The sequence below is a fragment of the Bactrocera dorsalis genome, chromosome 5 (genome assembly GCF_023373825.1).
Source record: "Bactrocera dorsalis isolate Fly_Bdor chromosome 5, ASM2337382v1, whole genome shotgun sequence".
Taxonomy (NCBI): Eukaryota; Metazoa; Arthropoda; class Insecta; order Diptera; family Tephritidae; genus Bactrocera; species Bactrocera dorsalis.
In genome coordinates this window covers 25128303-25146401 of record NC_064307.1, presented here as the reverse complement: position 1 = coordinate 25146401, position 18099 = coordinate 25128303, and the positions used below count along the sequence as shown (strand labels likewise).

Here is an 18099-nt window from a genome sequence, read left to right as displayed (position 1 = left end):
TCTAATTCTGCCTTTCAGACTTTTATTCAACATGGATTTGGAAGTACAAGTATATAGTTTACATACATACACATACATTGACAGATTGATAAAAACAATGCTGTGTACTGAGCCCAAATTCGAAGTCACCTTTTTCAAGAGGGTCTCTACGGTCGCTCTTGATTAAAAGATGGCGGCTACTAAGCTCAAACTCAAGTCACCTTTATCAATAGGGTCTCTACCGTCGCCCTTGCTGGTAAAGGACGTATGTACCATGTTTTTATTGGAGCATTCCTTCAATTTTCCACAAATTCCCTTGATCCCATAGCCGATCTCAAGCAGGACCTCCGAAAAAAGGTATCTGGCGGTGAAGAAAAATTTTCTGCTTAAAATCATCTCAAATCCATGAACCAAAGTGTTACTAAAAAGTGATTAATTTCGAGGTTCCCTACTTTTTTAAAGAAAAAACACAAAAATTTCAATTTTAATTGAGAATGTTTATTATCATTCGAAAGAAAATTCTTTGCCATTTGTTTTTTGGAGATTATCTCTTTCAAATGTTAGCCGCTAACTCATTCACTCAGCGTGATTCTTCAGAAATCATCGATCCATCTGGCAAAGGCATCAAATATGTTAGATACACTGCTTGTAACGTTCCAAAATCGAAGACAAAAAGCTGAGGAACATTTTCAATCCATTTATTCAGATACGAAAAAATGGCGGTAGAACTGAAAGTTGACGAAGAAAAACCAAGAATCTGCGAATCTGCAAACAAAACGCGAAAATTTCTGTCTGAGAACTTGAGAAGAATACTGCAGGGTCTCAGTGTACATTTCTCTGTTGGATACATTCGGCGAAGATTTGAGATTTCTAGAGAAGTATTGAATGGATTTCAACTGAGTTTGCTACTTTCAGAAAAAGTATATGCTTTAAAAACCAAAGAAGGGAAAATCTTATTAACAAATAGTTTCAAAGGCCTTTTGGATAATGATAACTTCGTGCGACGTTTGAAGCTCAAAGGTGAACTTCATCATGTTTCAAGTAAATGTTTATTTCCCTGATCTTGGCAGATCTTGAATGTCTTCAGGTTGCTCTTCGTCTCACTGAGTCTGAAATATGACACATCGCCGAACAAAATTTGGCTCGAAAACGTCGGATCTTCTTGGAACTTATCAAGAGCCCATAGAGCGAAGCGATTGAAGACTGAAGATTGCAAGTAGAAATTTTCAAGTAAAAAATATGCAGTCGATCGGACCAGCCACTTTGGAATTTTTCAGAACCGATTGCACTAAGTTAAAAAATGTTCACAAATACGTTGGTATCTCGGAAATTATTAACCCGACCATCATCAAATTTTGGGGGAATATTTTCGAATATATTAACATTCGATACACATATGTATTTATGTTATATCCAAATAAAAATTAGTAATTTTAAATAAACAAGTTCAGAGAAGTCAATTTTCAGACCACAAAATTTTTTTAAAATTCGCATCTACTACGAGGGCTGCTATATATATTTCTGGCCTAATAATGAAAATAGGCATATTTATCAACGGAAAAATTGCTTTTTTTCGTGGTGCCTTGGTTCGTCGTTGGAAGACCATCACGTCACTGGTCAGCATTGCTGTTTTGTTTCACGGGCTCATGTGTTTACGCATAGGACTCTCCATACTGACCTCATCGTCATCCTGTCGCACCTTGATCTTATAAACGTCACCTGATTTGAAGCACAGCAGCGATCGTATTTTTTCAGCATTTCTTACACCAATCCACACCGAGCCTTTTTTTGAGCGATTGTCAAATGTGGCGGGAATTCCAACGAGAGCAAAATTTTTTACAGGCCAGGTGTTCATGACAATATCGAATGTAATGTTGGTGGGAAGAAATGCATAAGGCAGGCCTCTATATGCAAGGTATGTTTACATGACGGTCTTGCATTATCAGTTCCAACGTATGGCATCGATGTTTTCTGGCACAGCGGCCTGTTTTTGGGACGAACCTTCATGGAATTCGTCTTTGAAAGTTGTGAAAAATGATCGCACGAAAACTGCTTCACGAGTTAATTCCATTTTTTGGCCGAGAATGAATTTTTTAAATTCACCCTGTAAATGAAAAACAAATTCACGAATTAACTGGACAAAAACGTTTCTGAGTGATTTTATGCTAAAAACAATTGTCAAACATTTCCAATGGAAATGTCAGGATGTAGCACCTTCAGCGTTGCCTAGTACCAAAGAAATTATCATATAGCAGCCTATGTATGAGACCATACTGTTTCCTAGTATAATACTATAATTTATGTTGTTGAATTTCAGTGGAACTCTTCCGATGTTGGCATTGAGGTGATACATATGAACATACACATAAGAATTACTTCTAAACATTTACATATTTATGGCGAGAAATGGGACCAAGTAATATTTATAAGAAGCGTTGCAAATTAGCCAATAAAAAAGTAGAATGATATATTAAAAATTCGCTTTTCGTCTCTGGTAATTGTTTTTCATTTTTATATTGTTGTAAATAAGCTTTTATTCCTCCCAATTATGAATAATATACTATAAGTAAGATAAGCGTTTGGTTGGCTAGATTCTGGCATCCAATTTTCAAATGGAAAATATGGTTCCCATGCAAACTTTTTCAATTCTTAATTCTTGAAAGTTTTCAATTTTTTTATTTATTTTTGATAACTAAGAATTAAACGATCTTCTAACTATTTATATAAAATTTTCTATAAACGATTTATTTTGCTTCAATATCAGGCATTCGCCTTGATAAAACAACGCGGTGTTTCCAATCAAGTTTCAGTTAGCCGGGTCATACGCCAATTTTGGATTTTCCAACCCAGAGAAAAATATGTGATGTTTTTGCCCGTAAGAGCCACTTTTGGACGACGTACATACATATATCGTCTTCGGTATTTTTAAAACTTTACGTAATTTCATTTTCTAAAAATACAATTTATTCCAAATACAATTCTTTAACGCATTTGATGTCGACCATACATATTCCAATTCTACCCGCCTCAATCGCGGTAAGAAGAAAAATATAATAATTCAAAAACCGCAAGCAACTATGCCAATAATACAAAAATACGTATTGCATTAAGAATTTAATTTTAAAACCGCAAAGCTTTCAATATTGTCCAGCAGGTTTGGAGCCTAAAACTATGCTATACTGTACTGCAGTCAATGAAAACCAACTGATCTTGTAAATAATTGCGCTAAAGCTTTTAGAAGCTGAAACTTTCAAATAACTGAAATAGAAAGTCTCATTTGTAAATATGTACATATTATATATAAGTTTTCTACAAATTACTTAAAATGTATTAGCTATAAAATAAAGACTTAGAATTCAGCTGTCGGATCTTTAGTATGTGAATCATATCATTTCGCGTGAAGCAACTTTTGAGAAAAAAAATAAAATAAATTAAAAGAAATTTCTCGTGTTGATAAAAAGTTACTTCTTGATAAAAAAAAAATACAGTTGAAGCAAAAATTTGGCTTGATAACAAGTTTCCGGACAATGCCCTGGGAAAATCAACCATCAAGAATTGTTATGCTAAGTTAAGACGTGGTAAAATGAGCACCGAAGACGGTGAACGCCCAAAGAGACGATTACCGCCGAAAACATCAAAAACATTCACAAAATAATTTCGGATGACCGTAAAATGAAGTTGTTCAAGTTAGCAAGCACTCAAACAAATTTGCACATCATATCATTCACCAATATTTGGGCATGAGAATGCTCTGTGCAAAGTGGGTCCCGAGCGATCACACTTTTGACCAAAAACAACGACGAGGTTAATGATTCAGAGCGGTGTTTGGAGATGTTCAAGCGTAATAAACTCGAGTTTTTGCGCCGATATGTGATAATGGACGAAACATTACTCCAACATTTCACACCAAACTCCAATCGACAGTCATCTAAGTGGACTGTATACGGTGAAACCGTTCCAAAGCGTGGAAAAATGCAACAGTCGGCTAACAAGATTACAGCATCTATATTTTGGGATCACATGGATTTAATTTTATTGACTACTTACCTTTAAAAAGGAATTACATAGCGTTATTGAACCATTCGAAGGACAAAATCGTCGAAAAACGGTCACATTTAAAGAAAAAGAAAGTGATGTTTTGCCAAAACAATGCACCGTCTCACAAGTCAGAGAAAACGATGGCAAAAATTCATGAATTGGGCTTCGAATAGCTTTCGCATTCTCCAGATCTGGTCCCAGCGACTATTTCCTGTTCTCAGATCTCAAAATATTGCTCGTTGGGAAGAAATTTTCGTCGAATGAAGAGGTTATCGCCAAAACTGTGGCCAGTTTTGAAGCAAATGGACAATTCGTACTACAAAAATGGTATCGAAAAGTTGAGGGACCGCTATAATCCAACCAATTGATCTGTTATTATTACAGATATGAACTTAATAGCTATTAGTTGATGCAATCTAACAAACTAAATTAAGTTGATAGAGGTTTTTGAAAGATTTACGATCTGATCAAATTTGATTCGGACTAACAAAAGCTACATTTTCATCCATTTTAATACATATCTTTATTATCGCCTACAAAATATGACGTTACCGCCTTTTCGGAAAAACTGAGAGGTTTTGAACCAATCGTGCTTTCAGTTTTCTTAGACCCAAATCTTTCAAAATGATTTTCACTGATTCTTTCTTTATTCTAACGATGTCAGTAAGATCTCTGACTGTCGATTATCAACTACCAATTCCTTTATTTTTTGGACGTGTTGATCATCAGTTAATGATGATGGCCGTCTTGGACGTGGTTCGTCGTCAACGCGTCTCGCGATAAGATGTGACATTTGGCACAGATGTCGTTGACAGTCATACCAGCCTAGAAAATAATATTTCGACGAATGTGTTTTCGAAGTCAAAAAGTCTTTTATTTTTGTCAATAAATGTCGTTGTGTCATACCATATAATGTTGGAAAAGTGCCATTTTAAGCTTCATTCATTCAAAAAATGAACTTCATGGAAGTTGAAAAAAAGTTACAGCTGTTCAAAAATGAGTGAAAATAATGAAGAAATTCGCTACATTTTGAAATTTTATAAAAAAGGAAAGAATGCCACGCAAGGCACCAATGAAATTTGCCTCTAGCGGATAAATGGCAAAAAGTGGTCGACCAAAATGGTACATGATTTATTTATTTGTTAGTATAAATATAAAAAAAAATAAGTTGAAGTTTGATTAGAAATACGAAAAGACTCTTTCGACTACCCAACATTTACCAGAATTTATAATTATGACTCATAATAAGTACTTCCAATTTTACAGATATTAAAAAAATAATACTAATGCATAATTATTTTTCGTTTTTATTTCCTCTTTAATTTTTTATTTTGTGAGTTCTTAAGTTTCCTGCCTTGATAACGGACCCGGCAACAAGTCTGTGTACATAAGTATGTATGAATGCATGTTAAGCTCGGTATAAAATAAAAGTGCACTTAAAAATAAACATTAAAAATCCACTTAATGCTTAAGAAATTAAAAATAAATTAAATTAACTTAATAAATATGTTTAATCTCTTCATTTTCTAGATTCAGTTGCGAGTTTCCAACATTCTCTGCAAATAAAAAAAAATATATAAAAGTAAGAATGGGTATCAAGAGAAAGTACAAAAAGTAGTAGTACGAGGGCTGCTATATATATTTCTAGCCTAATAATGAAAATAGGAATATTTATCAACGAAAATGGTTTTATTGTTTTTCAAAATATTCTCCATCAAGATTTATACACTTTTGCATGCGCTCAAACCAATTTTCGAAGCACTTTTTCCACTCCGATTGAGACACCTCCAAAACATGGTTTTTGAATGCTTCAACAGCATCTTCTGGCGACGAAAATTGTTGACCATGCATTATTTTCTTGATGTGTGGGAATAAAAAGAAGTCATTGGGTGCCAAGTCAGGGCTGTACGGCGGATGACCCATCAATTACGTTTTGGCCGGTCAAAAAGGCGCTGGTTTGAGCCGATTTGTGAGAGCTCGCATTGTCATGGTGAACAATGATTCGTCTTCTCTTGTTCGTTTTTCGAATTTCTCCGAAGACTTCAGGCAAACAAATGGTGGTGTACCACTCAGAATTGACCGTCCTACGTTGCTCAAGCGGAACAGTCGCCACATGACCAGTTTTGCCGAAGAAACAGGCGACCATTTGCTTCGAAGTGCTTCTTCCACGAACAACTTTCGTTGGATTTGGCTCGTCTTGGAAGACCCACACGGTCGATTGCTGTTATGTTTCGGGCTCATACGCATAGATCCCAACGTCTTATTTTAATTTTAAAGGGTAATAAATTTTTCCGCTCTTTTGATATTTCTCCTCAGTAAGGTTTGCTATTCTATCATGGAAAGACATACGATCCAACAACGTGTCGAAATTATTAAAATTTACAATGTCGTTCTTAAACGTTGGGCATCTCTGTGACGTCGTTGTGGCAAATTTTGCAAAAAGCTCTTGGCCTACATACTTACAAGACTAAATTGACGGTAGAGCTGAAAATCTAATTGCAGTTAGCAAGAGCGAAAAGAGAATCTAAAAAAGGTCTCCTACTGCGTCAAAAAGGTTAATTAGACAAAAATTTTCTCAAACTAAGCGCTTTTAATACCGAAAACAGCAAAAACAATTAAATATACTCACACAATAAGGACGCTGGGAACTGCATTCGAGAATTTGGAGAATCCACATTGATAATATACTTCGTTTGGTATGGCCTAAAAATGGAGTAATATTTAAATTAAAATACTAGTAATGCAAAAATTCAGAAACCAAAAATGTTAAATATTTAAAAAGTGTGAACCATGCCTTATATTTTAATGTGAAAAAGTATTTGTTAGTCATAACACTAGGCATACATTGATTAAAAAACGCTAAAACCCAAAACCCCCAAAAGAGCAAGCAACCAAAATGAAACCAAACCACCATAACACAAAACAGCACATAACACAAATAACGGTACTAGAAAACATTTGTTTTTACCCATTTTCGTTTATTTCAAAATCTGTGGAACTTCGTTTGTCATACTTCGCAAAGCTATCTCTTCTTCAGAGCACTGCGATTCGGCAGAGTCTGTGGCGTCCGAACTTTTCGTGCACAGAATTCTTTAGCGTAGCATTCAATAAAAACGTTTTATATGGCCAATTTATTAAACAAAGAACTTTCAATAAGTTCGTTACCTTTTCTTTATGAGCAACAGCACTTTCTTCTTCAACACCAGAATGGCAAAAATGATCAGGCCCTGTGCAGCATTGTAGACATCTGCGATTTGAAAGAAAATCGTGTAATCACTGTTATTGCCCACCATGTAGCCGATTATCTCCAACAGCCAGCCGATACCCATGACAGTGAAGAGGCGAAAGAAGAGCCAAACACTGGAATGTAATAAAACATTCGTATTTATACAATAAAGTAGCGATAAAAACCAAGAGGAGACTCACTTTCTCTTATGCGAACGCAATTTTCGTCTGCTATCTTTACTCTCAACCGATGTCTGCATTTCACTTCTCATTTTATATATCTTTTTTATGGTCAAAACGAATATGGCAATGTTGAAAATTATGAGCAGCAGGCATGGTCCATAGAAATAGATCATAGCGGACCAGTCGTCAGCTTTATGAGAGTGGAATATACATTTAATAACATTTATATATATTTTTTTTACAGATCAGATAGATTGATAACAGTTAAGCTTTTTCTTGCACCGTTAATCGGTTCATAGTGAGCTTGGTCGACAACAACGCTTTTGCTGACGTCACTTAGCGATTTAATTTTGCTTCGGGTATATTTACCCAACATTCAAGGTTAAAGAAACGCATGAAAGGTTAAGGTTTTAGTTAAAGACAATTTTTACCAAAAGTTATTAGAATTAATTTTTCTTATCAGCTCAATCCATATTGCTAGAGTGACGTCACACAAAAATTTCGCTCAATTATTCTATTTTATTCGGTCATATTAACTTACTCTTTAGCCAGCAGTGTGAATATCCAATACCCGACTTAAGGTAGATTGGTAGATTTGAATACTGCAAACCCATAGTCAGGACGGTCAGTAGCGCTGGTAATCCCCAACCATAGAGAGAGTAATACATAAATTGTTTTCGTTGAGACAAATGTTGTACATTGCCTTTCGAGCGGCAGAAATTTTGCCAAACATCGTAGCATACCACATTGAGCCAGAAAAATACGGCTGTAAGAAAATAGTAGGCGACGAAACCTAGCAAAAAGAAAAAAATATATATAGACGAGCTTTTTATAACGTTTTTTGAGGTTTAAGATTTATTGTAAATACACGATCTATTAGGGTATTCCGTTTATAACTCGTATATTTTTGAAACTGTTGCGTATCATCTGAAATCCTACAATGCTTAGATGCTTAGGTAACCTTGAGTGTAATTAATCTATTTTTTTCAAGAGTCTTTACTCGTTTCTAGGTGTAAACTGTGAGAGATTTTGAGACAAGAGAGAGAGAGCCGCACAATAACTTAAGGATCAGTTCCAAATGAATGTCTACGATCGTCATTTTGAAGTAGAAAGTGTATTTTCTGTCTCTATGCAGGAATTGTTTAGACAGCAGTTCACCATTTTATGCCTACATTGAAAGCCCCAGTACCATATCACTTAACTTTATATATAAAGCTTTAATTATAATTACTAACTATAAGATTTTCCTAGAATTCAGCTCCATTCTCCGACAAGAAACGCACATTAGTTCATGTCCTTATGCTGGATCTGGTTCCATAAACATTTTAAAATGATTTCTTTTATGTATCTCTAAGATCTTTTGGCGAAACCCATGACCCTTGACTCATAAAATATCTAAACCAACTTACTGGCTTCCTAAGGATTGACTCCACATTTGCTCTGCATCCATTGAATTACTCGTTGATCCATCAGATTTATGTATTTTATATATACATATGTAGATATCTCTCTAAACTACAGATGAATGAAAAAACTCACCAATAATACCGCAAATAGTATTTTCATAGTTAGCTTCTCGCATATTGACCATTACAATCAACGTCGTGCCAACAGCTAATGAAATTAGATAACAAATTAGGCACTTGGTATGCAGGTTCCACAATTCCGGAATTAGCCAATAAACTAGGATGGTTATATAGAGAAATGGCGCCGAAATCAGCATAACTGGAAAGAAACAAACATTTTTTTTTTTTATTTTTAAAAAACCGAAAATGGGCTTGCTCTCTTGCACGCTCACGCTCACGCTCTCTCTTTCTCTGTAACTCTCAATCGCTCTCTTTCCCTCTTGCTTCCTCCCTCCCGTTCTCATTCACTTTTTCTTTTTCTCTCATTCATACTCTCTTGCTTTCATTCTCATTTTTACTCTCTTCCTCTCATTTGTACTCACTGCCTCGCTTACTATACTTACTTATCGTATTCAGCATAATTGTTGGAGGTGGCTCGTAGGTCATGGGACAGTTCATTGGATTTAGTACATATGTGTTTCCAACTGCGTACGATTGCAGGCAATACTCACGTCTAGATAAAACCTGCGCGTCAGCTAGGCGATATAAAGTACCATCCTATGGAATGTTTATAAATAAAAACTAATATATTTAGCAAATAATATGAAATTACACTTTTTACCTCTCGCAACTCCCACTGATCCTCTTCGTACATATGTGGCATTAGCATATAGCCATTTGTGCATGGTATCCCCTGCTGCACGACAAACTCATCCAGCACATGCATCAAGACGCGACTACTGTTATGTAGCGTAACGTTTACGTATGGTGAGTATTTCAGCTCTTCATTCAGCTCTTCCGCACAGAGCGACGGTGAGTCTTTACTTAACCGGTACATATCCGCTCTGGGATGACAGCAGAATCTCACACACTTCTTCAGTTGACACACACAACCGCGTACGTGTGGCTCCACTTGCTTGCGTTCACCATCGTACAACTCGATATAGTCATATCGACCAGTCAAATGTGCCGGCACCAACAGTCCCTCATGGAGGTATGAGCCATTGCCGAATTTGATGCTGGCTGTCAAGTTGACCGTGTCTTCAAACACGCAATTGGGTATCTCTGACAACGCACTTTGTGCATTACCAAAGAGTAAGCATACTCCAAAGAGTAGTAAAGAGATTTGACCAAACATTAGTTTTGTTTGCGAAGCGTCAAATTCTGGGAAATGCTGAAATAATAAAAAATAAATTGTTTCTTAATTCGCTTCGCATATACAGGGCTTGTATGCTGCTGTGACACATCGAGCGTCGTTAGCAGAATTCCCCAGAACTTATGTTAAATCGTCAATGAAATTCACTCCCGTGACGCTCACATTATGTGAACTTAAAGTCTTCAGAATGCGACCTTTGGCAGTGTTACTCATTCAGTAAGGGGTTATACCAGTGTGACACATGAAAAATTAGGCGATTTTCGTGATTTTTTTTTAAAAGAAAGTACGCGATTAAACGTAAAAAAGTTCATTTTCAGTTATATTTTAAGATTTTTTTTTTACAAAAATGTTGAAAAATAACTGAGTTATGGGCTGTCTTCGGAGGGGCCAAAAAAAAAGTGTGCCAACTGCTGGCATGATTCCGGCCGAATGAGTAGCTAAAACAAAAAAATTTGAAAAATTTATTAAACTTAAAGATATTTTCTATACAATGACCTATGACCTTTGAAAAATATCGAAAATTAACAAAAAGGCGTAATTTTGAGAAAAAAAAATCATTTTTTTAGGTCAAAAATATTCGTTTTTTAAATGCCAAATTGACAATTTTCAACCAACCAAAAAGATAGTAGGTCATTGTATAGTGAATGTATTCAAAAATACTGAGTTTTAATTTGAAGTCGATCGGGCAATTTCTCGTTGTGTTATGATCTCAGCAATTTTGAAAAATGGCATTTCGAGAAAAACGCGTTTAAAATTTCACTTATACTATACATACTTATATGTATGTTTGCATCTCCGAGCGGTCGCTCTTTAGAACGCTGCCATCCAAAAACTATTCAACATACGACCTTCTCGATTTCACAGGATATTTATGGAAATATAAGCTATCAAAAAGCAAATAAAAAAAAATTATTTTTTTGAAAGTGTCACATTGGTATAGCCTCTTAAGCAAATGTCCATTCAAAGTGAGCGGTTGTAAAAGTTAAGTGATGGCTAATAAACCGGCAGCTTCGTCCTCATATACACGTGTTTCTATCACTATTTAATACAAAATTTTATAATATTTAGTATGATACAACTGTTGAGATCATTCCATAGCATAGCTTTCTTTTAGATACTCTCAAACAGCATCACCTCTGTTAACGCTAGTTTGGGCGGTTAAAGCCACGAATAAGCCAAAAACTACTAAAGACTTAGATCGGTTGGTCACCACTTCTCACAGTCTACGAATTCATGTTTCTAAATCCAGTGGATGCTATTAAAGTAGAATCAACATTCAGCTTACAACTTCAACTTAAAATGTCGACGTCGAGGTCGGAAAAGATAGCTTGAACAGCATAACTAAGGACATTCATTCATTAAACGCATCTGTATTTCCTACGGGACGTGGACTTGCAAATATCAGGTCAAAACTTTCCACCAATATAAAATGATGCTCTTAAAATGAGCCGAAAAGTCCGAAATATGATGAAGGCACTTAAGGCCATCCCAGCTGTGGTTTATGTTGGCAAATTGGACTAATCGTTGGCACGCTTGCGAATATATAGTATTTTTTGTCAGTCCGCGTCAAATTTGATCACTTTTGAAATTATTTTTTTTTTTGCACTTTATGCCCACTATTCTTTTTTACTCACAAATATATTTAAAATTAACACCAATGAAACAAGGTATTCTATAGGTGTGTCGTTTTTTGTGGGGATTAAAGTAATTTATGGATTCAGTAATAGGTGGTTTCATGACTAATGAAATATGTGTATATTTATATTATGCATATAAATATATGTACAATATATATGTATATACATATAGAGAGAGAGAGATTTTATTTGCACATAAATTTACCTGTACGTTTTCGTATTATCCACATATATTCTTGTTATACCATCAACCCCATTCTTACTTAACCAGAAACTATTTATATCTTTCCATTAATTTCCAAGAATTTTTCCCCAACAATAATAATTTTAAAGATTTTTTAATGTAATCAAACGTATAAGTTTTCACACCTATGTGATGCACATATTGAGAGCACTATCCTATATGTACATTTACGTAGGTTGCCTTTTAAATTACGGAATTTGGCCAACTTCGTCATAAAGTTCGACATTTTTGATATTATAAATACTAATGAACGTTTTGACATACCAGCGCTATTTGAGTTATTTACAGTAACTTAAAATATTCATATCGGCAAAAAAATTACCGATGTATTGGGTATATTGGAACAAATCCATTAACTTACTGATGTTAATATTTTGGCCAATAATTTAGCTTTATTGCAGAGATAAGTGTTTGCCATTATGTTTTATAAATGGTTGCGGACAGATGATCGCAGCGGCTTGTTCGAATAAATTTCAATCGTGAGGCATAATTTTCGACCACTTCTTGCAGCAAATGATGCGGGATTTCAGCAATAACATGCGGAATATGATGTTCCAAAGCGTCGAGCCGCGCTTATCTCTGTGAACAAGCGACTTCATATAACCCTACAAAAATTTGGAGACCATGTCTACGATATGAGATAATACGCTCACCAATAGTTACCTTCAATAAATTGATACTTTCATTGGCGGTATGGCATATAGCGCCATCTTGAAGAAACCAAGGGTCGTCCACATCAACATGCTCCAATTCAGGCACAAAAACACATTAATCATAGAGGCGTAGAGCACAACAAAAAGTGACTATTTGAATTACATCCTCCTCATCAATGGCTTGTGGATTATCATCACACCAAATGCAACATTTTATTAACCTATCCATTTAACCAAAAATGAGCTTCATCGCAAAACATAATTTGATATTTTTTCGAACGCTTATTTTTGTAATATATGTATTTGTAGTTGAAGTTCACGCAAGTGAGGAAAGTTCTCTGATCGCCATTCACTTGGGAGTGGCCAGAAACGATTCTTTTACATATGACTCAAGCAGCTCACGACTTCCGGTCTTTGACCAAGTATCCTCTGGGTAGCCTAAGAACATCCGTTTGAAGGCGAGCTAAAGTGAGAAGGCGAAATATCCCCTACTTAGGGTTGTGCGCTGGGTTTGGGACCCGCCACGTAAAAAAGCACCCCTAATGAAAAAGAAAACACAGCCTCGGATGAGAGACCCCCCTTTTGATGACGACCATGGCAAACGAAATAAGGACTATGATTTGAGGGCATGCACCTGGAATGTCCGGTCCCTTAATTGGGAAGGTGCCGCTGCCCAGCTGGTAGATGCCCTCGTAAAGATAAAGGCTGACATCACCGCCGTCCAAGTAATGCGATGGACGGGACAAGGACTAAGACGAGTAGGTCCTTGTGACATTTACTACAGTGGCCATATAAAGGAGCGCAAATTCGGTGCGGGATTCGTGGTGAGAGAGAGACCCCGTCGTCTAGTACTATCATTCACTCCGGTAGATGAATGTCTAGCCACAAACTGCATCAAAGCGAGGTTCTTCAACATATCGCTGATTTGCGCCCACGCCCCGACGGAAGAGAAGGACGATGTGACCAAAGATGCCTTCTTGGAGCGCACTTATGAGAGATGCCCCCGCCACGATGTCAAAATCGTGCTTGGCGACTTCAACGCCAGGGTGGGCAAAGAAGGTATCTTTGGCAATACTGTCGGTAAATTCAGCCTCCACGACGAAACACCCCCCAATGGTTTGAGGCTGATCGACTTCGCCGGGGCCCGAAATATGGTTATCTGTAGTACTAGATTCCAGCATAAGAAGATACATCAAGCTACCTGGCTGTCTCCGGATCGAAAAACCACCAACCAGATCGATCATGTTGTGATAGACGGAAGACACGTCTCCAGTGTTTTAGATGTGCGTGCGCTCCGAGGTCCTAACATCGACTCGGACCACTATCTTGTTGCAGCCAAGATTCGCACCCGCCTCTGTGCAGCAAAAAACGCACGCCAACAAACACAAGGAAGGTTCGACGTCGAGAAGCTGCAATCACAACAGACAGCCGAACGATTTTCTACTCGGCTTGCACTCCTGCTCTCTGAGAGCACTCGTCAACAACTCGGTATAAGGGAACTGTGGGACGGCATTTCAAACTCCTTACGTACAGCTGCAACCGAAACCATTGGTTTTCGGAAAGTGCAAAAGAACAGCTGGTACGATGAGGAGTGCCGTGTCGCAGCGGAGAGAAAACAGGCTGCCTACCTCGCAACGTTACGATCGACCACAACACGTGCGGGATGGGATAGATACCGAGAGTTGAAGAGGGAAGCGAGACGCATTTGCAGAAAGAAGAAGAAAGAGGCCGAAATGCGTGAGTATGAATCGCTTGATAAGCTGGCCGACAGGGGTAATGCTCGAAAATTCTACGAAAAAATACGGCGACTTACAGAAGGTTTTAAGACCGGAGCATACTCCTGTAGAACCCCGATTCCCCAATCGATGACGATGGAGCAGACGTTCCATTGCCCGACCATGACGAAGTTCGAATAGCAGTTGCCCGCCTGAAGAACAACAAAGCGGCAGGGGCCGACGGATTGCCCGCCGAGCTATTCAAACACGGCGGCGAAGAACTGATAAGGAGCATGCATCAGCTTCTTTGCAAAATATGGTCGGATGAGAGCATGCCCAACGATTGGAATTTAAGTGTGCTATGCCCAATCCATAAAAAAGGAGACCCCACAATCTGCGCCAACTACCGTGGGATTAGCCTCCTCAACATCGCGTACAAGGTTCTATCGAGCGTATTGTGTGAAAGATTAAAGCCCACGTCAACAAACTGATTGAACCTTAGCAGTCTGCCTTCAGGCCTGGAAAATCAAGAACCGACCAGATATTCACCATGCGCCAAATCTTGGAAAAGACCCGTGAAAGGAGAATCGACACTCACCACCTATTCGTCGATTTCAAAGCTGCTTTCGATAGCACGAAAAGGAGCTGCCTTTATGCCGCAATGTCTGAATTCCCCGCAAAACTAATACGGCTGTGTAAACTGACGTTGAGCGGGACCAAAAGCTCCGTCAGGATCGGGAAGGACCTCTCCGAGCCGTTCGATACCAAACGAGGTTTCAGACAAGGCGACTCCCTATCGTGCGACTTTTCAATCTCTGCTGCTGGAGAAAATTATTAGAGCTGCAGAACTGAACCGAGCAGGTACAATCTTTTATAAGAGTGTACAGCTGCTGGCGTATGCCGATGATATTGATATCATCGGTCTCAACACCCGCGCCGTTAGTTCTGCTTTCTCCAGACTGAACAAGGAAGCAACGCAAATGGGTCTGGCAGTGAACGAGGGCAAGACGAAATATCTCCTGTCATCAAACAAACAGTCATCGTATTCGCGACTTGGCACTCACGTCACTGTTGACAGTCATAACTTTGAAGTTGTAGATAATTTCGTCTATTTAGGAACCAGCATTAACACCACCAACAATGTCAGCCTAGAAATCCAACGCAGGATTACTCTTGCCAACAGGTGCTACTTCGGACTGAGTAGGCAATTGAAAAGTAAAGTCCTCTCTCGACGAACAAAAACCAAACTCTATAAGTCGCTCATAATTCCCGTCCTGCTATATGGTGCAGAGGCTTGGACGATGACAACAACCGATGAGTCGACGTTGCGAGTTTTTCGAGAGAAAAGTTCTGCGGAAGATTTATGGTCCTTTTTGCGCGTTGGCCACGGCGAATACCGCATCCGATGGAACGATGAGCTGTACGAGATATACGACGACATCGACATAGTTCAGCGAATTAAAAGACAGCGGCTACGCTGGCTAGGTCATGTTGTCCGGATGGATGAAAACACTCCAGCTCTGAAAGTATTCGACGCAGTACCCGCCGCGGGAAGCAGAGGAAGAGGAAGACCTCCACTCCGGTGGAAGGACCAAGTGGAGAAGGACCTGGCCTCGCTTGGAATATCCAATTGGCGCCACGTAGCGAAGAGAAGAAACGATTGGCGCGCTGTTGTTGACTCGGCTATAATCGCGTAAGCGGTGTCTACGCCAGTAAAGAAGAAGAAGATGTATTTGTACGATTTGCAAATGTTTTATATTTATAAATCAAGTAACAGCTATCAAAGAGACCTACTCCAAAAAATATGTTGGAAAAGGCTTACGGTAATTTAGTTTTATCAAAACCCCAAGTCTACAAGTGGTACAAAGCCTTCAAAGACGGTCGAGAGATCGTAGAAGACATGCCTCGTGCTGGACGACCTTCGATCTCTTCAACTGAAGAAAATATAAAAAAGTGAAGGAAATGATGCATGAAAATCGTCAGGTAAGTGGTAGAGAGAAGGGAAGAGAGCTCGACATCTCTAGCGAGCCCGTTCGATTGATTTTGGTGTAAATTTTGGGTATGAAACGCGTTCTTGCTCGGCTCGTACCGATAAAGCTAAATTTTTTTCAAAAAGAGTACCCTTAACAGGTCTCTTTGGACATGCTTGATCGTGCGTATTCCGATCCCACATTCATTTAGAACAATATAACTGCTGATGAGACATTGGTTTATGATTTTATTGGTTATTGATTTATTGGTTTATATGCAAACAAGTCAACAGTCATCGGAATGAAAGGAAAAAAAGAGGCGAAACCCAAAAAACCACGTCGAAGCCGCTCAAAAATCAAGGTGACGCTCATTATTTTTTTCGATACTAGAGGTTTGATGCATCATGAATTTGTTTTGGATGGACAGACGGTCAAAAAGGAGCACTATTTAGTTATATTGAGGCGTTGGTTGGTAAGAACATCCGTCGAAAATGACCGGAATTGTGGAAAAACAATTCATGGATTTTACACGATGATAATTCACCATCGAATTAAGCCACCATTGTGACCAAATTTAAAGCCAAAAGCACAATGAATGCCATCGATCAACCACCGTATTCATCAGATTTAGCTCCGTGGGAGTTTTTCTTGTTCGCCAAACTGAAATTGCCGCTGCGTGGGACCCGTTTTGAGTAGATCGGAGAGGTAAAACCAAATTCGCTGAAGGAGGTGTAGGCCATCCCGAAAAGTGTCTTTTTAGTCTTTTTTAAATAGCTAACTCAAACTCATATTCATTTCGAAAAGCACCCATTAGGTTTTTCATAAATTAGAACAGATTCATAAGTAAATAAGTATCAGTTCTTAAAATTTTTTCAAAAATAAATTTTTCTTAAAAACACATTTTCTTGTATTATTCACACTAACAGAGGAATTTCTCACATTTGACGCCACTTTCTTTTCCTCACACTAAAAACTATTAGTAATTTTTGTTAATCCTTCGAATTTCTTCTCATTTTCATTTTTTTTAATTTACGCGGTCACTGGTTGAACCGCAAAACACACACATACAAACCTACACAACAAAGCAACAAGTCTTAACACAGCACAAATGAGGAAATTTCAAAGAGATTCTTTCAAAGTAAGAGACAACGATGCTCTTTAGCTTTATACAGCCACTTTATACACACACATAGTGTAGTTTATGAAAATGTTACGTTTGAAACAATGTCAAGCACTTTGTAATGAATGCCAAAAACATCATTTAACTTTTAAAGTACACAAATTAAAAACAACAACAGCATTTGACCTAGTTTTGTCAACCCAATTCAAGTTTGCAATAAACTTTTTTATACATATAACTTACTCAAAGCTAAATGATTTTGAATTAAATGGAACAACGAAGCCGCCGCGATGCGATAATTGCTGGCGTGAGCGGCAAGTGGTGAACGCGAACTGCCAATGTTCTTTGGGAATCGAAGAACAAAGGCTATGGCACCGAATAAATGCTAACAAACACAACAGTGTTCTTAAAAATGCATGTATGCCTTGTAAGTATGTGTGTGTGTGGAGGTAATTAAACCATTAAAAGGAAAATGACACACACGCACACACACAAACAGACAATATGTACGAAATTTATTCGTGTACGCCTCCGAAATGTCAATGTAAACAAAAATTAAAAGCAAAAAGTAAAAACAAAAAAATACACAAAAATAGTTTATCAATTTCAAGCTA

The 18099-nt window shown here is 37.8% G+C and overlaps 1 protein-coding gene across 1 annotated transcript; it reads right to left on the bottom strand.

Moving 5' to 3' along the window:
• Positions 1 to 5310: 5310 nt before the first annotated feature.
• Positions 5311 to 17876, bottom strand: LOC105224858 (G-protein coupled receptor Mth2). Its single transcript, XM_049457584.1, has 10 exons — positions 17729 to 17876; positions 9613 to 10164; positions 9395 to 9548; positions 8965 to 9150; positions 7967 to 8218; positions 7444 to 7615; positions 7183 to 7377; positions 6986 to 7107; positions 6647 to 6720; positions 5311 to 5573 (listed from the first exon to the last, which is right to left on the bottom strand). Exons 2-8 carry the CDS (start codon positions 10126 to 10128, stop codon positions 6996 to 6998), a joined length of 1587 nt encoding a protein of 528 aa, XP_049313541.1. The 5' UTR covers positions 10129 to 10164; positions 17729 to 17876; the 3' UTR covers positions 5311 to 5573; positions 6647 to 6720; positions 6986 to 6995.
• Between the last annotated feature and the right edge of the window lie 223 nt (positions 17877 to 18099).